At 39.3% G+C, this 25,449-nt stretch overlaps 2 protein-coding genes across 2 annotated transcripts in view; both read right to left on the reverse strand.

The window, feature by feature from the left end:
- The window catches only part of MIPOL1 (mirror-image polydactyly 1), a 1,201,709-nt gene that overhangs the window by 948,019 nt on the left and 228,241 nt on the right, over window positions 1–25,449 (reverse strand). The window lies entirely within an intron of this gene.
- On the reverse strand, window positions 18,793–20,893 carry LOC128645014 (putative nuclease HARBI1). The gene is made up of 3 exons (XM_053697728.1): window positions 20,742–20,893; window positions 19,295–20,068; window positions 18,793–19,211 (listed from the first exon to the last, which is right to left on the reverse strand). The coding sequence occupies exons 2-3, from the start codon at window positions 20,064–20,066 to the stop codon at window positions 18,844–18,846; spliced, it is 1,140 nt and encodes a 379-aa protein (XP_053553703.1). The 5' UTR covers window positions 20,067–20,068; window positions 20,742–20,893; the 3' UTR covers window positions 18,793–18,843.

Here is a 25,449-nt window from a genome sequence, read left to right on the forward strand (position 1 = left end):
AAAATGCAAAATAGCACAAAACAATGCACAAACAGCACCTTAAGTTCCCAAATTCCCTTTTTCAACTCAGGGTTAGTGGTGACCGGTGGGGTAGAGGAGACTGCCTTCCTCTCAGTATTCCAACAAAAAGAGTGTCCACAGCACCAAGTAAATGAAAAGAGGTTTATTCTGGTACAAACATTAAAACATGCAACGTTTCGGGATCCATTCCCTTAATCATGCATAGATACAACAGGTGTGTGCACAAGCTTTATAGGGAAACACATTAACCCTTTAATGACATTTAAGCATTACTTGTATTATAGCATCACCTAGTGGAGAATGAAAATCATTACATTTTATTAATTACAACAATCTATTTTGATGGCAAGTCATTGATGGTATAGGAAGACTCCGCAGAGGAGGAAACAGGGAACAGGTATTAAAGCAAAAGGAATCCTTTTGGATTCATAGGTTAAATTCAATGGTTCCCCTAGGTTTAAATAGGGAACTTGATTTTTCTGTGTTCCTGTAAATTGTGGCATCTGTTCTATGTAAGTATTGTTTTTAAACAATCAATGGGTTAAGTGCACTCAGTCTTGTCCTCATAAAAGTTAAAAGCATCAAAATAGATTGTTGTAATTAATAAAATGTAATGATTTTCATTCTCCACTAGGTGATGCTATAATACAAGTAATGCTTAAATGTCATTAAAGGGTTAATGTGTTTCCCTATAAAGCTTGTGCACACACCTGTTGTATCTATGCATGATTAAGGGAATGGATCCCGAAACGTTGCATGTTTTAATGTTTGTACCAGAATAAACCTCTTTTCATTTACTTGGTGCTGTGGACACTCTTTTTGTGTTGTAGGAGAGAGTGTGTGATGTGGGTGTTATATGAGAGTGTGTGTAGTGTGTTATATGAGAGTGTGTGTAGTGTGTTGTATGAGAGTGTGTGTGTTGTATGAGGGTGTGTGTTGTATGAGGGTGTGTGGTGTGTGTGTTGTATGAGGGTGTGTGGTGTGTGTATTGTATGAAGGTGTGTGGTGTGTGTATTGTATGAAGGTGTGTGGTGTGAGTGTTGTATGAAAGTGTGTGGGGTGTGTGTGCGTGTGTTGTATGAGGGTGTGTGGTGTCTGTTGTACGAGAGTGTGAGATTTGTATGAGAGTGTGGCATTTTTATGAGAGTGTGTGTGGTGTGTGTATGTGTTGTATAAGGGTGTGTGATGTATGAGGGTGTGTGTGGTGTGTGATGTATGAGGGTGTGTGTGGTGTGTGTTGTATGAGGGTGTGTGTTTTGTTTGAGACTGTGTGTGGTGTGTGTGTTGTATGAGAGTGTGTGGTGTGAGTGTTGTATGAGAGTGTGTGTGCATGCGTTGTATGAGGGTGTGTGGTGTCTGTTGAGTGAGATTTGTATGAGAGTGTGGTGTTTTTATGAGAGTGTGTGTTGTGAGTGTTGTATGAGAGTGTGTGTTGTGTTGTATGAGGGTGTGTGTTGTATGAGGGTGTGTGGTGTGTGTTTTGTTTGAGACTGTGTGTGGTGTGTGTGTTGTATGAGACTGTGTGTGGTGTGTGTGTTGTATGAGGGTGTGTGGTGTGTGTTTTGTTTGAGACTGTGTGTGGTGTGTGTGTTGTATGAGACTGTGTGTGGTGTGTGTGTTGTATGAGAGTGTGTGTGGTGTGTGTGTTGTATGAGTGTGTGTGGTGTGTGTGTTGTATGAGAGTGTGGGTGGTGTGTGTGTTGTATGAGGGTGTGTGTGGTGTGTGTGTTGTATTAGGGTGTGTGTGGTGTGTGTGTGTGTGTTGTATGAGAGTGTGTGTGGTGTGTGTGTTGTATGAGAGTGTGTATGGTGTGTGTGTTGTATGAGAGTGTGTATGGTGTGTGTGTTGTATGAGAGTGTGTGTTGTGTGTGTTGTATGAGGGTGTGTGTTGTATGAGGATGAGTGGTGTGTGTTGTATGAGGATGAGTGGTGTGTGTTGTATGAGGGTGTGTGGTGTGTGCTGTATGAGGGTGTGTGGTGTGTGCTGTATGAGGGTGTGTGGTGTGTGCTGTATGAGGGTGTGTGGTGTGTGCTGTATGAGGGTGTGTGGTGTGTGCTGGTTGAGGGTGTGTGGTGTGTGCTGTATGAGAGTGTGTGGTGTATGAGAGTGTGCGCTGTGTAAGTTGTTTGAATGTGTATGTGTTATTACCTTTTACAATACTTTCAAGTTTGACTACAATGAATAAAGTATGCACACATTTAAGTCACTTTGACAAAAATTGCAGCTATCTTTTATATCACTTTAAAACATGTCAGACTAAGCAAAAAATAGGGTCATGAAGGTATGTGGTATTATGGTACTGGTCTTGGGGGAAAAAAGTTTGAAGAACCCTGCTCTAAAGCATCAAATGTTAGGGGGACAGACCCACTGTGCTCCAGATGGAATATGGTATCAAAATGCTATGCACAGATATAGGGGCCCATTGGCCGCGAGTCTGCAGGGGGCGGCGTTGCACCAGCTGCTGGTGCAATGCTGAATAAGGAGAGCGTATTGCTCTCCGCGTTCAGCGAGGTCTTGCGGACCTGATCAGCACTGTCGGATCAGGTCCGCAAGACCTTTAGTAAATAGGCCTCATAGCCTAAAGGATACAAGAAGACAGGGATTGTGTAAGAAAGGTCAACACAGCAAATTTTCTGTAAAGTATTCCAGAAGCCATACACTTAAAGGGACAGTACTTACCAATTTTCATATAACTGCATGTAACAGACCCTACTATAAAGAATAGCGAATAAATGGTTAGGCTGGGACACCCACTGAAATGGGCTGGAAAGCAAAAAGAGCAGACTCTACCATCGCATATGAAAAGACACTTTACACAAACAGGAGCAAGCTGCAGTAGGTAGACAACCTTCTACTTCTAAAACTTTGGGGCTTGGTTAGGAATATGAAAATCAGCACAATGTTATTAAAAAATAAATTTTCGAAAAACAAACCTGTATGAGCTATATAAATCGATCATCTACAAAACATTTATGCAAAGAAAAATCTAATGTACAATGTTCCTTTGACTAGAAAATATTAGCAAAATATTTGTAAAAATGTACACCCCATCCAGGCTCTTGAAGATTTTAGGTACCAATACAGCAAGAAGAAGCAGATCGGTTTATTGCCAATGCTCTGTAGAGGATTTCCCCCAAAAAATCATGTGACAATAGAACTTGGGTTTTGTAATGGTGCATCCTTATCTGGCTGCAAGCAGTGGTTACACTGAGAATTTCTTAGTGTTCATTTAGCAAGAAAACAAGTAAGTTGCATGCTATTTTGTAATGGCAATGTGTTTATGTTTAGATTGGTTTGTCCCTTTAATGTAATGCAGTTTTGCTTCCTAAGGTGGTATTTGAAACATTAAAGAATGAAAACAAATATGCAACTGCCGTGTTTGTTAAACAAGTTAAAAACATGTTTTGCAGTATGCATAATGTCTGAAACACCACTATTGTGACCGAAGGAAGCCACTGCTATTGTTAATATTGGATATTATTATCCTGTACTGTTAAAGGGACACAAGTCAAAATTAAATGTTCATGATTCAGATAGAACAAGCGATTTTAAACAACTTTCAAAATTAACTTCCATTAACAAAATGTGCAGTTTTTTTATATTTACACTTTGTGAGTCACCAGCTCCTATTGAGCATGTGCAAGAATTCACAGAATATAGATATATGCATTTGTGATTGGATAATGGAGGTCACATGATACAGGGGGAGTGGAAACAGATTTAACTTTGGAAGTTGTCAAAAAAAAAATCTACTGCTCATTTGAAGTTCAAATTAAGTGCTATTGCATTGTCTTTTTATCATGCCTTATGCAAATCTACTGTATTTACAGGTCCTTGATTGTAGACCAAAACAAAAACGTCATTATGATGAAATACCAATCTATTTTACAATCCTTTGATTGTAGATACATTTATTTATTACCACTGGCATAACATGTGTCAGCTAGCTTCTACAAGTGCATTACATTAAAACAGTTATTTACAAGCTATAGAGCAGCAATTAAATATTCCGCCATAATATAACATTGACCTTTTTCTTGTATATATAAAAATGTAATCATCATTATTGAGATCCCTGCTTTCATGTATAAAAACAGAATTTATGCTTACCTGATAAATTACTTTCTCCAACGGTGTGTCCGGTCCACGGCGTCATCCATAACTTGTGGGAATATTCTCTTCCCCAACAGGAAATGGCAAAGAGCACAGCAAAAGCTGTCCATATAGTCCCTCCTAGGCTCCGCCCACCCCAGTCATTCGACCGACGGACAGGAGAAACTATAGGGTGCCATGACTGTAGTTAAAGAAAGAAATTCATCAAACCTGATTAAAAAAAAAACAGGGCGGGCCGTGGACCGGACACACCGTTGGAGAAAGTAATTTATCAGGTAAGCATAAATTCTGTTTTCTCCAACATTGGTGTGTCCGGTCCACGGCGTCATCTATAACTTGTGGGAACCAATACCAAAGCTTTAGGACACGGATGAAGGGAGGGAGCCAATCAGGTTACCTAAACGGAAGGCACCACGGCTTGCAAAACCTTTCTCCCAAAAATAGCCTCCGAAGAAGCAAAAGTATCAAATTTGTAGAATTTGGCAAAAGTGTGCAGGGAAGACCAAGTCGCTGCCTTACATATCTGATCAACAGAAGCCTCGTTCTTGAAGGCCCATGTGGAAGCCACAGCCCTAGTAGAGTGAGCTGTGATGCGTTCGGGAGGCTGCCGTCCGGCAGTCTCATAAGCCAATCGGATGATGCTTTTCAGCCAAAAGGAAAGAGAGGTAGCAGTAGCTTTTTGACCTCTCCTTTTACCAGAATAAACGACAAACAGAGAAGACGTTTGTCTGAAATCCTTCGTTGCTTCTAAATAAAACTTTAAAGCACGAACTACATCTAAATTGTGTAACAAACGTTCCTTCTTTGAAAATGGATTCGGACACAAAGAAGGCACAACTATTTCCTGGTTAATATTCTTGTTAGAAACAACCTTTGGAAGGAAACCAGGTTTAGTACGCAAAACAACCTTATCTGAATGGAACACCAGATAGGGCGGATTACACTGCAGAGCAGATAACTCAGAAACTCTTCTAGCAGAAGAAATAGCAACCAAAAACAGAACTTTCCAAGATAACATCTTGATATCTATGGAATGTAGAGGTTCAAACGGAACCCCTTGAAGAACTGAAAGAACTAAATTCGAACCAAAGATAGTATGTGATACAATCACTAGAGGGCGCTATTAATGAAGCGCAAAATAGGATGTATCCAAACTTAAAATACTTATTGCAAAATGTAATGATAAATGAATACCAGGTGTTCAAATATATAACCCAAGATTAATATATGGATTAATTAATCCTGTTGAGCAATAACCAATGCTATATTAATTGGACATATCTGAATATATGTATTGATACAAATGAAATATCCCTAAGGATATTATATCATAGTGAAGCTGCACCTCTCAACACAAAAATCATAAGCGCAATGTGTATCAAAAAGAGAAACATATGTGTATAGACACAAACAGAGGGCGCTAGTGTGTCTAATGACAACCGTGAAAATAAGAATAAATAAATAATTATAACCAGTGTTAAAAACTAAGTGCTATTACAAGGTTAAAAGGAAAATAATAATAATAATGGATAGTGGCCCCTCATTAATAAATTTGCAAAGTGAGATAGTTCATATAGTCACTAATAATCAATCAATAGGGTCCACAGGAGTCCAAAACAAATTTGAACAGGTAATTTCGATTTCCCAATGGCCGCAATGATAATCCTCTCTTCCGATGTGAATCGAATGATCTGTAGAGATTAAAAATAGAAAGGAACGACCATTGTGTGTATCAACAGCTCAAAGACCCCACACATGCAGTACACTCTAATCCAGGGTACTCAAACTTTGGCTGAGCACACCAGTGTGCTTGTGGACACGATCTGGTTATCTGAGCCAACCAGCTTGCTCTCTCCCAGGCAGCGTTCACCTCGAAGCACCAAACACCAGCACACTTCTTGGAACTTCACAGCAGTATGGTAATGAGCACCTAGCTTTGTAAGGAATGGCGGACAATGATTTAAAAATACAAAATAGCTTTAATCATTGATAAGACACAAATTCCTTCATAAACAAGCAGGTGGATAGTGTACATAGGTTAAAAATTGCTACGCGTTTCTCAGCTCTATCGGCTGTTTCTTCAGGCATAATACAATACACATTTAAAACCGGCTTTATAATGCCGCTCATTACCATACCTCTCATCGCTTAACTAAATTCAGACTCCAGGGAGGAGTCAAAGGTCTGTAAATAGGCTTGATCCTGACTAAAGCCTGAACAAAAGCTTGAACATCTGGCACATTTGCCAGTCGTTTGTGTAACAAGACAGATAAAGCAGAAATCTGTCCCTTTAGAGAACTCGCTGATAATCCCTTATCCAAACCTTCCTGGAGAAAGGAAAGGATCCTAGGAATTTTGATCTTACTCCATGAGAATCCCTTGGATTCACACCAACCCTTTGAAAAAGCCGGAGTTTACGGCGAAACATGTTAGGGACTCAGGGAAATGGTGAGGAGTCTTAGCGAGCTCCTGTGTTTTAGTTGCTAGCTTCAATTAGTACTATGTTGAAAACCATACAGGCTATCTATTAGGATATAGCCGTAACTTTATGCATTAAAAGGAGAACCTGAACTCAGATAATCAGACCGGCTTTTTTTAGAGAGTGGCTGCTACCCAATTTGCAATTACCGCTGGGGAACCATACTGCCACTCCGGCAATTTAACTAACAACAAAAAGCCACTTCATTATTACAAAATAACATTAGCCGAGTCACAGGTATGACTATTTCAGGAGCTCTATAGTACCTTATTATTACCGGCAAATCAGACTATTGCACCGGTGTTAAATAATATAATAATACGAGCACTGAATCCTGATTCAATAGCCATACCGGACAGGCTAACATTGCATGCGCTGCTTTCTAAATATTTAACCGTTACTGGGATGCTGACAGGCACTAACGGAGACTTAAGTTTAATAGTAAAGCGCCAAACAAAAATCATAGAGATACCGGACGTTACCGGACAAGTGAACACAAAAGCCGAGTCTGTAATTACATGCTACAAATATTACGGGGTCAAATAAAAATACATATGTGGGTATCCAAACTTAGACAGTCCTATATTCATAGGGAATGCTAAGGAAATACTCTGTAAATTCAACTAAGAGGGTATAGATAACTATAAGGACTCATCAGGTGTCACAAAGAGTTTGAATAAGACTGTTAGAATATAACACAATTTAAACAAGAAAGTGTAATATTCCATCTATGTATTGTATCTAGATAAAGATTGACATAAGTTGAAAATAAGTCCTGCTTGTGAAAAGACACGCACCTCAAGCAGTATCACATAGCAGCACCTTACTGGGCTAGTAATTTGAGTGTGTTAACTATAACGAAATTTACCAAATTATTCTAAAAAACATAATTTATGCTTACCTGATAAATTCCTTTCTTCTGTGGTGTGATCAGTCCACGGGTCATCATTACTTCTGGGATATTACTCCTCCCCAACAGGAAGTGCAAGAGGATTCACCCAGCAGAGTTGCATATAGCCCCTCCCCTCTACATCACCCCCAGTCATTCGACCAAGGACCAACGAGAAAGGAGGAACCAAGGGTGTAGTGGTGACTGGAGTATAATTTAAAAATAATTACCTGCCTTAAAAAACAGGGCGGGCCGTGGACTGATCACACCACAGAAGAAAGGAATTTATCAGGTAAGCATAAATTATGTTTTCTTCTGTTAAGTGTGATCAGTCCACGGGTCATCATTACTTCTGGGATACCAATACCAAAGCAAAAGTACACGGATGACGGGAGGGATAGGCAGGCTCTTTTATACAGAAGGAACCACTGCCTGAAGAACCTTTCTCCCAAAAATAGCCTCCGAGGAAGCAAATGTGTCAAATTTGTAAAATTTGGAAAAAGTATGAAGCGAAGACCAAGTTGCAGCCTTGCAAATCTGTTCGACAGAGGCCTCATTCTTAAAGGCCCAAGTGGAAGCCACAGCTCTAGTGGAATGAGCTGTAATTCTTTCAGGAGGTTGCTGTCCAGCAGTCTCATAGGCTAAACGTATTATGCTACGAAGCCAAAAAGAGAGAGAGGTAGCAGAAGCTTTTTGACCTCTCCTCTGACCAGAGTAAACGACAAACAGGGAAGACGTCTGTCGAAATTCTTTAGTTGCCTGTAAGTAAAATTTTAGGGCACGAACTACATCCAGATTGTGCAGAAGACGTTCCTTCTTTGAAGAAGGATTTGGACACAAAGATGGAACAACAATCTCTTGATTGATATTCCTGTTAGTGACTACCTTGGGTAAGAACCCAGGTTTAGTACGCAGAACTAACTTATCCGAATGAAAAATCAAATAAGGAGAATCACAATGTAAGGCTGATAATTCAGAGACTCTTCGAACCGATGAAATAGCCATTAAAAATAGAACTTTCCAAGATAACAACTTTATATCAATGGAATGGAGGGGTTCAAACGGAACGCCCTGTAAAACGCTAAGAACAAGATTTAAACTCCATGGTGGAGCAACAGTCTTAAACACAGGCTTAATCCTCGCTAAAGCCTGACAAAAAGCCTGAACGTCTGGCACTTCTGACAGACGTTTGTGTAACAGAATAGACAGAGCTGAGATCTGTCCCTTTAAAGAACTAGCAGATAAACCCTTTTCTAAACCTTCTTGTAGAAAAGACAATATCCTAGGAATCCTAACCTTACTCCAAGAGTAACCTTTGGATTCACACCAATATAGGTATTTACGCCATATTTTATGGTAAATCTTTCTGGTAACAGGCTTCCTGGCCTGTATTAAGGTGTCAATAACTGACTCAGAAAACCCACGTCTTGATAAAATCAAACGTTCAATTTCCAAGCAGTCAGCTTCAGAGAAGTTAGATTTTGATGTTTGAAAGGACCCTGTATCAGGAGGTCCTGTTTCAGAGGTAGAGACCAAGGTGGACAGGATGACATGTCCACCAGGTCTGCATACCAAGTCCTGCGTGGCCATGCAGGTGCTATCAGAATCACTGATGCTCTCTCCTGTTTGATTCTGGCAATCAATCGAGGAAGCATCGGGAAGGGTGGAAACACATAAGCCATCCTGAAGTCCCAAGGTGCCGTCAGGGCATCTATTAGGACTGCTCCTGGATCCCTGGATCTGGACCCGTACGGAGGAAGCTTGGCGTTCTGTCGAGACGCCATGAGATCTATCTCTGGCTTGCCCCAACGTCGAAGTATTTGGGCAAAGACCTCCGGATGAAGTTCCCATTCCCCGGATGAAAAGTCTGACGACTTAAGAAATCCGCCTCCCAATTCTCCACTCCCGGGATGTGGATTGCTGACAGGTGGCAAGAGTGAGACTCTGCCCAGCGAATTATCTTTGATACTTCCATCATTGCTAGGGAGCTCCTTGTCCCTCCCTGATGGTTGATGTAAGCTACAGTCGTGATGTTGTCCGACTGAAACCTGATGAACCCCCGAGTTGTCAACTGGGGCCAAGCCAGGAGGGCATTGAGAACTGCTCTCAATTCCAGAATGTTTATTGGCAGGAGACTCTCCTCCTGACTCCATTGTCCCTGAGCCTTCAGAGAATTCCAGACGGCACCCCAACCTAGAAGGCTGGCGTCTGTTGTTACAATTGTCCAGTCTGGTCTGCTGAATGGCATCCCCCTGGACAGATGTGGCCGAGAAAGCCACCATAGAAGAGAATTTCTGGTCTCTTGATTCAGATTCAGAGAAGGGGACAAGTCTGAGTAATCCCCATTCCACTGACTTAGCATGCACAATTGCAGTGGTCTGAGGTGTAAGCGAGCAAATGGCACTATGTCCATTGCTGCTACCATTAGGCCGATTACCTCCATGCATTGAGCCACCGATGGGTGTTGAATGGAATGAAGGGTGCGGCAAGCACTTTGAAGTCTTGTTAACCTGTCTTCCGTCAGGTAAATCTTCATTTCTACAGAATCTATAAGAGTCCCCAGGAAGGGAACTCTTGTAAGTGGAACGAGTGAACTTTTCTTTTCGTTCACCTTCCATCCATGTGACCTTAGAAATGCCAGTACTAACTCTGTATGAGACTTGGCAGTTTGAAAGCTTGAAGCTTGTATCAGAATGTCGTCTAGGTAAGGAGCTACCGAAATTCCCCGCGGTCTTAGTACCGCCAGAAGAGCACCTAGAACCTTTGTGAAGATTCTTGGAGCTGTAGCCAATCCGAATGGAAGAGCCACAAACTGGTAATGCCTGTCTAGAAAGGCAAACCTTAGATACCGGTAATGATCTTTGTGAATCGGTATGTGAAGGTAAGCGTCCTTTAAGTCCACTGTGGTCATGTACTGACCTTCTTGGATCATGGGTAAAATTGTCCGGATAGTCTCCATTTTGAATGATGGAACTCTTAGGAATTTGTTTAGGATCTTTAAATCCAGGATTGGTCTGAAAGTTCCCTCTTTTTTGGGAACCACAAACAGATTTGAGTAAAACCCTTGTCCCTGTTCCGACCGTGGAACTGGATGGATTACTCCCATTAACAATAGATCTTGTATGCAGCGTAGAAACGCTTCTTTCTTTGTTTGGTTTGTCGACAACCTTGACAGATGAAATCTCTCTCTTGGAGGAGAGTGTTTGAAGTCCAGAAGGCATCCCTGAGATATTATCTCTAGCGTCCAGGGATCCTGGACATCTCTTGCCCAAGCCTGGGCGAAGAGAGAAAGTCTGCCCCCCACTAGATCCGATCCCGGATCGGGGGCCCTCAATTCATGCTGTTTTAGTGGCAGCTGCAGGCTTCCTGGCCTGCTTGCCCTTGTTCCAGGACTGGTTAGGTCTCCAGCCTTGTCTGTAGCGAGCACCAGATCCTTCTTGTTTTGGAGTAGTGGAAGATGATGCTGCTCCTGCTTTGAAATTCCGAAAGGAACGAAAATTAGACTGTCTAGCCTTAGGTTTGGCTTTGTCTTGAGGTAGGGCGTGGCCCTTACCTCCTGTAATGTCAGCGATAATTTCTTTCAAACCAGGCCCAAATAAGGTCTGTCCCTTGAAAGGTATATTAAGTAATTTGGACTTAGAAGTTACATCAGCTGACCAGGATTTTAGCCACAGTGCTCTGCGCGCTTGAATGGCGAATCCGGAATTCTTAGCCGTAAGTTTAATTAAATGTACTACGGTTTCCGAAATGAATGAATTAGATAGCTTAAGTACTCTAAGCCTGTCTGAAATGTCGTCCAGCGTAGCTGAACCAAGATTCTCTTCTAGAGACTCAATCCAGAATGCCGCTGCAGCCGTGATCGGCGCAATGCATGCAAGGGGTTGCAATATAAAACCTTGTTGAACAAACATTCTCTTAAGGTAACCCTCTAATTTTTTATCCATTGGATCTGAAAAGGCACAGCTATCCTCTACCGGGATAGTGGTACGTTTAGCTAAAGTAGAAACTGCTCCCTCCACCTTAGGGACCGTTTGCCATAAATCCCGTGTGGTGGTGTCTATTGGAAACATCTTTCTAAATATTGGAGGGGGTGAGAACGGCACACCGGGTCTATCCCACTCCTTAGTAATAATTTCAGTTAGTCTTTTAGGTATAGGAAAAACGTCATTACTTGTTGGTACAGCAAAATATTTATCCAACCTACAAATTTTCTCGGGTATTGCAACTGTGTTACAATCATTCAGGGCCGCTAACACCTCCCCTAGTAAAACACGGAGGTTTTCCAGCTTAAATTTAAAATATCTGAATCCAATCTGTTTGGATCAGAACCGTCAGCCGCAGAATGAGGCTCTCCGTCCTCATGTTCTGCAAGTTGTGACGCAGTATCTGACATGGCCCTAATATTATCAGCGCACTCTGTTCTCACTCCAGAGTGATCACGCTTGCCCCTTAGTTCTGGTAATTTAGCCAAAACCTCAGTCATAACAGTAGCCATATCTTGTAATGTTATTTGTAATGGCCGCCCAGATGTACTTGGCGTCGCCATATCGCGCACGTCCCGAGCGGGAGATGCAGGTACTGTCACGTGAGGCGAGTTAGTCGGCATAACTCTCCCCTCGTTGTTTGGTGAAATTTGTTCAATTTGTACAGATTGACTTTTATTTAATGTAGCATCAATACAGTTGGTACATAAATTTCTATTGGGCTCCACCTTGGCTTTAGTACAAATAGTACAGGTCTCATCTTCTGAATCAGACATGTTTAACAAACTAGCAAATAAACTTGCAATTTGGAAATACTATACAAGTAAAATACAATGAAAAAAACGAACTGTGCTTGAAAAGCACTGAATATATATAACAGATGAAATCAATCAGCTTTGTAAAACAAAATGCAACTTAGCAAAGGCTTGTACCCAGTAGCAAGAAATAACTAACCCTGAGGCATAAAAAAGTTAAAGAATAAATGTTTTTTATCACAGTCAACTACAATCTTACAGCTCTGTTAGATTACTTCCCTCAAATTAGCTTTGAAGATCCCTGGGTTCTGTAGAGATAAACCGGAACATGCAGGAAAAAACAATGAGCTTTTGACTGAAATTTTTGATGCGTAGCAAAAGCGCCAAAAAAGGTCCCACCCCCCTCACACACAACAGTGAGAGAGATTAAAAACTGTCATAATTAGATCCAGCAACTGCCAAGTGGAAAAATAGTGCCCAAACATTTTATTCACCCAGTACCTCAGAAAATGAAAACGATTTTACATTCCAGCAAAAACGTTTAACATAATTAAGAATTATTAAAAAGCCTGTTGTATTTCTATTAGGCTAAAATCTTATATACACAGTGTAATTCCAGTGAAGTACCATTCCCCAGAATACTAAAATGTAAATTATACATACATGATATAATGTCGGTATGGCAGGATTTTCTCAGCAATTCCATTGTTAGAAAATAAAGACTGCTACATACCTTTTTGCAGAATAAACTGCCCGCTGTCCCCTGATCTGAAGTTTACCTCTCCTCAGATGGCCGAGAAACAGCAATATGATCTTAACAACTCCGGCTAAAATCATAGTAAAAAACTCTGGTAGATTCTTCTTCAAACTCTACCAGAGAAGGAATAACACACTCCGGTGCTATTAAAAAATAACAAACTTTTGATTGAAGAAATAAACTAAATAAAATCACCATAGTCCTCTCACACATCCTATCTAGTTGTTGGGTGCAAGAGAATGACTGGGGGTGACGTAGAGGGGAGGGGCTATATGCAACTCTGCTGGGTGAATCCTCTTGCACTTCCTGTTGGGGAGGAGTAATATCCCAGAAGTAATGATGACCCGTGGACTGATCACACTTAACAGAAGAAACATATATATTAGAGAAAAAGGTAGAAACCATAAACATCTCCCTGCCTAACATTAAGTATATATATATTTTTTTACCTCTGAAGAAATACATACTAAAAAGAAAACGTACATTAACAAACTAGCAAATAAACTTGCAATTTGGAAATACTATACAAGTAAAATACAATGAAAAAAACGAACTGTGCTTGAAAAGCACTGAATATATATAACAGATGAAATCAATCAGCTTTGTAAAACAAAATGCAACTTAGCAAAGGCTTGTACCCAGTAGCAAGAAATAACTAACCCTGAGGCATAAAAAAGTTAAAGAATAAATGTTTTTTATCACAGTCAACTACAATCTTACAGCTCTGTTAGATTACTTCCCTCAAATTAGCTTTGAAGATCCCTGGGTTCTGTAGAGATAAACCGGAACATGCAGGAAAAAACAATGAGCTTTTGACTGAAATTTTTGATGCGTAGCAAAAGCGCCAAAAAAGGTCCCACCCCCTCACACACAACAGTGAGAGAGATTAAAAACTGTCATAATTAGATCCAGCAACTGCCAAGTGGAAAAATAGTGCCCAAACATTTTATTCACCCAGTACCTCAGAAAATGAAAACGATTTTACATTCCAGCAAAAACGTTTAACATAATTAAGAATTATTAAAAAGCCTGTTGTATTTCTATTAGGCTAAAATCTTATATACACAGTGTAATTCCAGTGAAGTACCATTCCCCAGAATACTAAAATGTAAATTATACATACATGATATAATGTCGGTATGGCAGGATTTTCTCAGCAATTCCATTGTTAGAAAATAAAAACTGCTACATACCTTTTTGCAGAATAAACTGCCCGCTGTCCCCTGATCTGAAGTTTACCTCTCCTCAGATGGCCGAGAAACAGCAATATGATCTTAACAACTCCGGCTAAAATCATAGTAAAAAACTCTGGTAGATTCTTCTTCAAACTCTACCAGAGAAGGAATAACACACTCCGGTGCTATTAAAAAATAACAAACTTTTGATTGAAGAAATAAACTAAATAAAATCACCATAGTCCTCTCACACATCCTATCTAGTCGTTGGGTGCAAGAGAATGACTGGGGGTGACGTAGAGGGGAGGGGCTATATGCAACTCTGCTGGGTGAATCCTCTTGCACTTCCTGTTGGGGAGGAGTAATATCCCAGAAGTAATGATGACCCGTGGACTGATCACACTTAACAGAAGAAACATATATATTAGAGAAAAAGGTAGAAACCATAAACATCTCCCTGCCTAACATTAAGTATATATATATTTTTTTACCTCTGAAGAAATACATACTAAAAAGAAAACGTACATTAAACGTTATCTTGCCTTTAGTGGTTGAATTCAGTGAATGAAACAAATTAACTAAAGGGAGAAAAAAACTTTATTGTCAAATCAAATCTGTGGAGTACAACAATAAACCACAGTACAATATATAAAAAACTTGTATGTGTCCATCTCAAATACAGTAAATCTTTAAATCTCAAAATTAAAAAACAAGAGAAACGTGTAACACAATCTATTTTGAATCTGGGTAATATTCCAATAAGAGAAAGTGTAACACATACATAAGGAGATAGAACATCAAATACCATACCGACGTATTCCAACCAAATAATTTAGATACGGAATACCACCCTTCCGACTATTAGATACACAAAACTTATTGTTCAACAGCCATAACTATAGATGGGTTATATAGGGATTAATCACTAAAGACCACCCACTCTTAGTAGACTTTAAGGACTTTGATATTGCTGTTAACAGTCAACCCAATAGACCCACGTATGACAACAGTCCTTTAAGACACCTTATATTCTCCATACCCACATTCTACATACTAACTCTGTAGACTATTCAGTACTGACAACATACTTAATAAGTCAGTTGTGTAGACATCACCTACTTAAGACCCCAGATTAACTACCCAAATACTCTCCTTTGCTTAATAAAACATAGCTTCTATTTCTAGCTAGTGTTTTTAATTATATGTAGTTTTCCGCTAATTTTAGCACTGTTTAATCAATAAACGTTAAGTTTTAATTTAGTGTAGTTTTTTGTATACCTTGAGAACATTATCATTCCAATCACTGATTAGTCTTTTTGTAATATGTGGTTAATTCCAGTTCATTCACATAGCTCACAAGTGCTATCCGTGTACAATTCCTAGTGGTTATTAATTTAACCACACTCAGTCTTTCAAGTTGCAGCCAAGTACACAGCACCGCAGACTCCAGTATTACATACTATTACATCTGGAAATTATGCCAGAAGTAGCTACAGTAACGAGATCCTGAGCTTAGCCTTAAGTGAAATTGTAGTGCCATTGGTCTTCCCCTCTTTTCTTTAAAAGATTTGAGTAAAACCCCTGACCTTGTTCCACAGTTGGAACTGGGTGTATCACTCCCATCTTTAACAGGTCTTCTACACAATGTAAGAATGCCTGTCTCTTTATTTGGTTTAAAGATAAGCAAGACATGTGGAACCTTCCCCTTGGGGGTAGTTCCTTGAATTCTAGAAGATAACCCTGAGAAACTATTTCTAGTGCCCAGGGATCCTGAACATCTCTTGCCCAAGCCTGAGCAAAGAGAGAGAGTCTGCCCCTACTAGATCCGGTCCCGGATCGGGGGCTACCCCTTCATGCTGTTTTGGTAGCAGCAGCAGGCTTCTTGGCCTGTTTACCCTTGTTCCAGCCTTGCATCGGTTTCCAAGCTGGTTTGGTTTGCGAAGCATTACCCTACCCTCTTGTCTAGAGGTTGCAGAGTTGGAGGCCGGTCCGTTCCTGAAATTGCGAAAGGAACGAAAATTAGACTTATTCTTGGCCTTGAAAGGCCTATCTTGTGGGAGGGCGTGGCCCTTACCCCCAGTGATATATGATATAATTTCCTTCAATTCTGGCCCAAAAAGGGTTTTACCCTTGAAAGGGATATTAAGCAATTTTGTCTTGGAAGATACATCCGCTGACCAAGACTTTAGCCAGAGCGCTCTGCGCGCCACAATTGCAAACCCTGAATTTTTTGCTGCTAATCTTGCTAACTGCAAAGCGGCATCTAAAATAAAGGAATTAGCTAACTTAAGTGCGTGAATTCTGTCCATAACCTCCTCATACGGAGTCTCCCTACTGAGCGACTTTTCTAGTTCCTCGAACCAGAACCATGCTGCTGTAGTGACAGGAATAATGCACGAAATAGGTTGCAGGAGGTAACCTTGCTGTACAAAAATCTTTTTAAGCAAACCCTCCAATTTTTTATCCATAGGATCTTTGAAAGCACAATTATCCTCGATAGGAATAGTAGTGCGCTTAGCTAGTGTAGAAACTGCCCCCTCGACCTTAGGGACTGTCTGCCATAAGTCCTTTCTGGGGTCGACCATAGGAAATAATTTCTTAAATATAGGAGGGGGGCAAAAGGTATGCCGGGCTTCTCCCACTCCTTATTCACTATGTCCGCCACCCGCTTGGGTATAGGAAAAGCGTTGGGGTGCACCGGAACCTCTAGGAACTTGTCCATCTTGCACAATTTTTCTGGAATGACCAGGTTGTCACAATCATCCAGAGTAGATAACACCTCCTTAAGCAGTGCGCGGAGGTGCTCCAATTTAAATTTAAATGTCACAACATCAGGTTCTGCCTGTTGGGGAAATTTCTGATTCAGGTAAAATTTCTCATCTGACAAAACCTCCCTCATGGCCACTTCAGATTGGTGTGAGGGTATGACAGAGTAATTATCATCAGCGCCCTCTTGCTCTACAGTGTTTAAAACAGAGCAATCGCGCTTTCTCTGAAATGCAGGCATTTTGGGTAAAATATTTGCTATGGAGTTATCCATTACTGCCGTCAATTGTTGCATAGTAACAAGCATTGGCGCGCTAGAAGTACTAGGGGCCTGCGTGGGCAAAACTGGTGTAGACACAGAAGGAGATGATGTAGAACTATGTCTACTCCCTTTATCTGATGAATCATCTTGGGCAACTTTACTATCTGTGGCAGTACTGTCCTTACTTTGTTTGGACGCTATGGCACAATTATCACACAATTTTGAAGGGGGAGACACATTGGCTTCCATACATACAGAACATAGTTTATCTGAAGGCACAGACATGTTAAACAGGCTTAAACTTGTCAATAAAGTACAAAAACCGTTTTAAAATAAAACCGTTACTTGTCTTTAAATTTTAAACAGGGCACACTTTTTTACTGAATATGTGAAAACCTATGAAGGAATTGTTCAAATTTGACCAAATTTTCACCACAGTGTATTAAAGCATTCAAAGCATTGCACCCCAAATTTCAGACCTTTAACCCTTAAAATGACAAAACCGGAGCCGTTTATAGTTTTAACCCCTCTACAGTCTCAGCTACAGCCTTTGCTGCGACTTTACCAAACCCAAGGGGGTATACGATACCAGATGAAGCCTTCTAGGGACCTTTTCAACTCCTTCCAAACCCATACACATGCAGCTGCATGTCCTGCTCTCAAAAGTAACTGCGCAGTAATGGCGCGAAAATGAGGCTCTGTCTACTACAAGGAAGGCCCTTCCTGACTGGGAAGGTGTCTAGGCCAGTGCCTGCCGTGAAAATAACGTTCCCCAAAGTTATAAAGTGTGAAATTCAACCTCAAGCTGTATAAAATGCCCAAATAAAGCAATCGATCTAGCCCATAAAAGTGTCAACCAGTTTTATAGCCCATATTAAGCCCTTTATTCTGTTTGAGACTAAGAAAATGGCTTACCGGTCCCCATGAGGGGAAAAATGACAGCCTTCCAGAAATTACAAAGTCTTGTTAGAAATATGTCTAGTCATACCTTAAGCAGAGAAGTCTGCTAACTGTTTCCCCCAACTGAAGTTATCTCATCTCAACAGTCCTATGTGGAAACAGCAAACGATTTTAGTTACTGCTGCTAAAATCATACTCCTCTCACAAACAGAACTCTTCATCCTTTTCTGTTTCAGAGTAAATAGTACATACCAGCACTATTTTACAATAACAAACTCTTGATAGTAGAATAAAAAACTACAACTAAACACCACATACTCTTAACCATCTCCGTGGAGATGTCGCCTGTGCAACGGCAAAGAGAATGACTGGGGTGGGCGGAGCCTAGGAGGGACTATATGGACAGCTTTTGCTGTGCTCTTTTCCATTTCCTGTTGGGGAAGAGAATATTCCCACAAGTTATGGATGATGCCGTGGACCGGACACACCAATGTTGGAGAAATAAGTATGTTTTAACTTTGTATTCCTTATAAATTTAAAAAAGAAAATATGTATTTGGATACCACACTATGCCGTTTTTGAAATGTATGTAATATATTTAAAAAAAAAAGTATGTTTTTTTTTAAAGTAATTAAACTTCAACTTAGATCTGTAATCTATTCACTACAAACAACAAAAGCCTTGTTTTTTTTAAAAAAAAAAGTTTATTATATACACATAATAAATAGATTACAAAATATCTTAAAAATAGTTGCTGACAATTCTATCCCTTGTGTCTGTTGCTGCAAGAGAATCTGCTGTATCCTCTGTCTCCAAACTTGACATATCCTCCTCTGATATGTCCTCTACCTCTATGGGGATTTTTTCCTGTAAGGCAATGTTGTGAAGGATACAGCAGACAACTACTATATCAGCAACTTTGCTTGGGCTGTATTTCAGTGCCCCCTCTGTCTTGTGCAAGCACCTAAACCTGCTCTTTAAGATGCTAAATGCCCTCTCAACTACCACCCTGGCTTTTGCATGTGCCTCATTGTATTTGATCTGGGACGCTGTCTGTGGGTTTCCAATTGGTGTCAGAAGCCAGTTGTAGCAGGGAAAACCCATATCTCCTGAAAAAAATAATAAAAAAATATCAAAATAATTGTAAACACCTTACAAACATCTGCACAGATCTCAATAATACAACTCTTACCTAACAGACATCCAGATTTGCTTTCAGCACACATAAAGTCCCGATATAAGGCAGATTCCCTCAGAATATAAGCATCATGGGTACTACCAGGGAATGCTGAGAGGACATAAATAATTTCGCAATTGTGGTCACAGACTACCTGCACATTCAGGGAATGCCACCCATTTCTATTTATATAGATTTCGGGGTCACCATAAGGGGCACATATAGCAATGTGGGTGCAAGCTATGCACCCAATCACATTAGGGATTCTAAATTTGGAATAAAAATGTTGCTTAATTTTGGAAAGCTCAGATTCTCCAGAGGGGAATTTTATAAAAGTAGGCAGGTGCTTTTTAAGTGCATCCATTACTGGTTGAAAAGACCTTGAAAAAGCACTTTGAGAGACTCCAGAGACAGTGCTTGATGTGTGCTGAAACGAACCAGTTGCAAAAAAATGCAAGCAGTTCATAAGCTTGACCACGCCAGGAATAGCATGACCCCTCCTGGTCTTTGGTTCCAGGTCATGCTTTACCAACTCATAGATGTTTAAGATGACATCCTTTGGGAATCTATAGCGCTGGTATACAATATCATCAGGCAGTGATGTGAGCTCTGGCCTCTCCCTATAAAGCCTGGGTCTGTAAACACGTCGCACCACTACATCTCTGGACTCAGGGTGTCTCTCATCTGCCTCATGACCACTGGCAATTCTAGGGTCATCTGAGAGCTTTCGTTGTCTTCTAAGATGCATCTCACGAGTGAAAAAAAAATAAGCCACGAGCCCAGCCATGTCTGTAAAAACAAACAAAAAAAGTTTTGTAAATAAATTATTATCTTGCTGACATTATATTAGCAGCAAAAATGAAGAACAACAGTTAAAGGGACATAATACTCATATGCTAAATCACTTGAAACTGATGCAGTATAACTGTAAAAAGCTGACAGGAAAATATCACCTGAGCATCTCTATGTAAAAAAGGAAGATATTTTACCTCACAATCTCCTCAGCTCAGCAGAGTAAGTTCTGTGTAAAAAGTTATACTCAGCTGCTCCCAGCTGCAGGTAAAAAAATAAAAAAATGAAGAAATGAACAGCAGCCAATCAGCATCAGCAGAGGTCATGAACTCTTACTGTGATCTCTTGAGATTTCACTTAACTCTCATGAGATTTCATAGTAAGCTTCCTTTACCTGATTGGTGAAATAATATGAGAGTTCACGAGGCTCATCCTTTCAGCTGTCCTAGGATAGACACACTAATATGCTGCTTAGAAATCCTTTACAATGGGAGGTGGCTACTGAAGAACTTTTGAGGTAAAATATCTTTCTTTTTTACATAGAGATGTTCAGGAGATATTTTCTAGTCAGCTTTTTACAGCTATGCTGCATCACTTTCAAGTGTTTAAACATTTGGGTATTATGGCCCTTTAACTATTTTCCAGAGCAATAAGAAATAAAGAGATTTACCAGAATATGGGTTAAGTCCTTCTGGAACAACACAAACCAAACTAGAAAGAGCAAGGAAGCTTCTTCCTAAAAAAAAAACAAGGGAAAAGAAATAAGCAATTATTTAGTTTAGGCAAATAAAATATCTTGTTCACAATAAACTAGTAGCCAAAATAAAGACAAAACCTTACTCTTTCAAGAGCAATAATAAAAATGTAATTTTTGCTTACAAAAATATGTGAACAACCCCAGTGGGAAAGTAATCTTACCACTAACTCCTTCAATATGCACTATATTTTAATGGATCTAATAATGTTATTTTTATACCCTGGTGATGCACTGTTCAATTTGAATTAACCTCATTTGTAATCATTAACATTGATTGTTATGTTATGATGATTAATTAATATGGGTTACAATGTTTTAAGTGTTGTAAAAGGGACACTAAAGTCAAATTTAAATTTGCATTATCAATTTGTTCTCAGTCACACTTTCTAAAGGCACCCACTTCTACTTAGCATGTGCAAGAGTTCATAGTGTATATGTATATGAGTCTGTAATGAGATAATGGATGTCACATGAAAGAGTGGGCAGGAAAATGAAGCAATCTTTGAAATTTCTCAGAAAAACAAAATATACTGTCAATATTAAAGTATTTAATTGTTCTTTAATGCATTTCATAATAAAGTCTTCTAGCTTCTATTGGTTGATTTAAACGTAGGATCAATATAGTTGTAATTATAGAAAATGCAGGTTGTTCAGAAATAATATGTTTTACTCTAACCAGTTAATTCTACTAATTAATTAAGAGGTTTTAAAATGTTGTTTGTGTTATTACTGATTATCTTAATCATGCTGGTCTTGCTACTGGTAGTTTCTTTTCCATAATTCAACATTTTAAATTTAATTAAAGTTTATACTATAAAAAATAATAATAATAATAATAAAAAAAAATTAGTATGCTTAATTGATAAATTCATTTGTTTTGTGATTTTGAGAACCCATGAGCCATCATGTGGGATTAAAGTCCAATCCACTAGGAGGAGGCAAAACACCCAAGATAATGGAGCTTGTAATCCCCCCCACTTAGCCATGATCCCTCAGTCATACATACACAAGACCACATACAAACACAAGACACGTTGCCTGCAGAACTCTCCTACCAAAAACAGTCTCAGAAGAGGGAAATGTATAAAAATAATAGAATTTGGTAAAAAGTATACAACATGGACAAAGCAGCGTCCCACCAAATTTGTTCAAAGGATTCTTCATTTCTAAGGTAATTGCTGTAGCTTTTTGTCACTTGCAGGGACCACATAAAGGAATAAACAAAGAAGAAGAATTTGTAAATTATTTTGTGGGCCTGAAGACAAAACTTGAGTGTGCTAACCACATCCAAGTTGTGAAGCAATCTCTCTTTACCATTTTAAGAAGCTGGACAGAGAGATGGAATCCCAATGTTCTGATTAATGTTACCAAAGTACCACTTTAGAAAGGAAATAATAATTGGTTGTCAAAACCACCTACTTGTCGCTTAAGGGGAAGCGCAGGGTAGGGTAGAAAGTTCAGACACTCTTCTGGCTGAGGAAATGACCGAGAGAAAACAAAAGGAAAAAAAAGATAACCGTTGAATATCAAGACAAATTTAGGTTCCGAAGGCTGAATAACTTAAAACTAGGTTAAGGTTTAATGGAGGAAATGCTGGTCTCATAACCGGTCTTATCCTAAGGCCTGAACAAAGGCTTGAAAGTCAGGGAGTCTAGAGATCTTTTTGTGATACAAGACCAACAAGGCAGACAAATGTTTTTTCTAGACCATCCTGTAAAAATTGTAACATACAAGTAATACATGAAAAACAAAAACACAAAAAATATATAAATGCTCAAAATCATGCGAGGTGAGTAAAGCTTTCCATAACTTGTGGTAAATGTGCCTGGTAACAGGCTTTCAGGCTTGAATTAAAAGGGACAGCCAAGTCAAAATTAAAAACTTACCTGATTCAGATAGGGCATGCAATTTTAAAACAACTTTACAATTTACTTTATCATCAAAATTTGCTTTGTTCCCTTGGTATGCTTTGTTAAAAGACTAAATCTAGGTAGGCTCATATGCTAATATCTAAACCCTTGCCACCTCTATCTCAGTGCATTTTGGCAGTTTTTCACATTTAGGCACTGCTAGTTCATGTGTGTTATATAGATAATATTGTGCTCCCTCCTGTGGAGTTATGTATAAGTCAGGACTGATTGGCTAAAGTGTATGTCTGTCAAAAGAACTGAGAAAAAGGGGCAGCCTGCAGAGGCTTAGAAACAATGTAATCACAGAGGTAAAAAAAGTATTAATATAACAGTGTTGGTTATGCAAAACTGGGGAATGGGTAATACAGGGATTATTTTATCTTTTTAAACAATAATACATTTCAGGTAGACTGTCCATCATTTGATAAGAGGAACCCCTTTGATAGAAAATTAGGCATTCAAACGCCATGCCATCAATCAGACAGATTGTGGTCTTGATGAAAGAAGAGACCATGAGAGAAAAGATACTTCCTGAGAGGAATAGCCAAGGCTGGCTGGGGGATACTTGTATTAGATCAGCATACTAAGTCCTGTGAGGCAACCAGAATTAAAGGCACTTTCTTGTTTTATTCTGGTTACTACCTTGGATAAACTGATAAACTAAGAGAAACTCTTCTTATTGTGCCAGCCGTTCAGACTTTTAACTGTTTCCAAAAATTCAAAGTATGTGCACCAAATGTGTAGCCAATATGTGTAAAACAGAGTGATGTGAAATGTCTGTTGGTCGCGAGCTGCCCAGGTAATTGCACTGAACAGGCAAATAATACTTGTCTAATAACCAATTGCAATGCTTGTAACAAGTAACCGGCACTCTTAGGCAAACCAAATAAACGTTATGTTAACCTTCACTCACCCGTGTTCTGCGGATTGGGGGTACTTCTGGCAGACCTCTGCCGCTTTACATCCGCCACACTCCGTGCAGGTAAGGCTCCAATCAGGAAAAGGGCAAATTCACCGGAAGGCGCCAGGACGAAGCGGTGTACCTCTACCGCCTCAACTTATCCCAGCCACAGTACTTCCTTGTATTGTGTAAGTTGCTCCTCCCCCCTGCTCCGCTCCGTAACACGGTGAGACTTAGTGTTGAAAACAGCGGTCACCAGGACCGTAAGTATATGGCTAAACACAGATGGTCATCATACTTGCTCCAAACTGATAATCAATGTCCCATACTCAGCAAATGCTACCGGTGTACTGGAAAGTGAAAAGATCAAAGAGAGGAAGTCCCAGTAGCATAAAATTAAATCCTTTATTCTTGGTACAAATAAAATCAAACATGGATATTCACAGCAAAGACGATGTGGAAGGTGCTGAGGGCGCAGCACTAACTGGCTTACATGTTTCGGAAATGATCCGTAGTCATAGCCTGTAGTGCTGAAGCCCCACACCTGTTTAAAAACAATTCAAACAAATGTGATAGGTTAAAAAATACAACAACGCCCTCAAACTAAACCTGTGCACACCTGAATAGTAACTAGATGCCTGTGCTGCTAACACTAATTAACATACTGAAAGGATGTAATGTTGATAGTAGAAAACTGGCAGTAGTATATACATAAGTAGACAAAAAACATAAACGGAATACTGCAAAGTAATTAGATCAGGGACTGTATATGTGTGCCTAGATCTTACCTACAAAAGTATCATGTAAAATATGCAGAAAATTAATAGATATGTTCCACTGAACTAGATTAAAGCTAAACAACTAGCCTGCAATTGTAAACCCAGATAAAAATGTATATATCTAATCAAATGATAAGGTAGATAGTATATACTAGTAGTGCTAAGTGTATATCTAATCAAATGATAAGGTAAATAGTGTATACTGAGAGTGCCATGCTGACACCTTTGCTGCATAATGACATTCAATATACTATGAATAATAACTAAAGAAATGTCCAAACGGATAAGCCCAAAAAGTATATTAATGGGAAAATCTAATGCCATATAGATCATAAAATATGATAAACCCATTCAGATATATAATTAAGGCTATTCAATGTGGATGATTGTAAATGCCTATAAAATTCCAAATTCATATTTGGGAGAATCCTAGATCTGGACAAGACTTAGATATATTAGTCATTCTGGGAACAAAATACCATAGGAAAAATTAGACAGTATAAGTGGGCAGTTGATAATTAGTCTAAGCTGACACCTACATGTTACTCGGGTAAGATAAGAATAAATAATAGTTTGAAAGAAGGCATAAATATTAATCTATGCCTGAACTAACATGCTGGAGAGTAAAATGACAATGGCTTATTCTTTTATACCCTGTAATATAACTGCCTGGGTGTAGAGACATAAACGTATACCTGTTAGATATATGGATGTGTAAGATACATAATCATTGGGATCCACTGAACCAACCCACTATACTATCAGGCTACAATCTTACAGTAATTAAACACAATAACTCTCTCATTATATACTGGAGACAATCACTTAGGAGAATGTGTACAAAAATATATAAATATATATATGTGGCTAGTGTTGCGTTTAAAGTCTGATGCCAAGGCCTATCGCCACGTTATTGATGGTAATGTTACACTAGACAGAATGGAATACTAGGATGCCAATATATAATGTATGGCAATAGTATGATAATAGTAAAGATAATACAATGTGGAAAATATATATATATATATATA

Source organism: Bombina bombina, chromosome 1, assembly GCF_027579735.1.
Source record: "Bombina bombina isolate aBomBom1 chromosome 1, aBomBom1.pri, whole genome shotgun sequence".
In the NCBI taxonomy this organism is placed as follows: domain Eukaryota; kingdom Metazoa; phylum Chordata; class Amphibia; order Anura; family Bombinatoridae; genus Bombina; species Bombina bombina.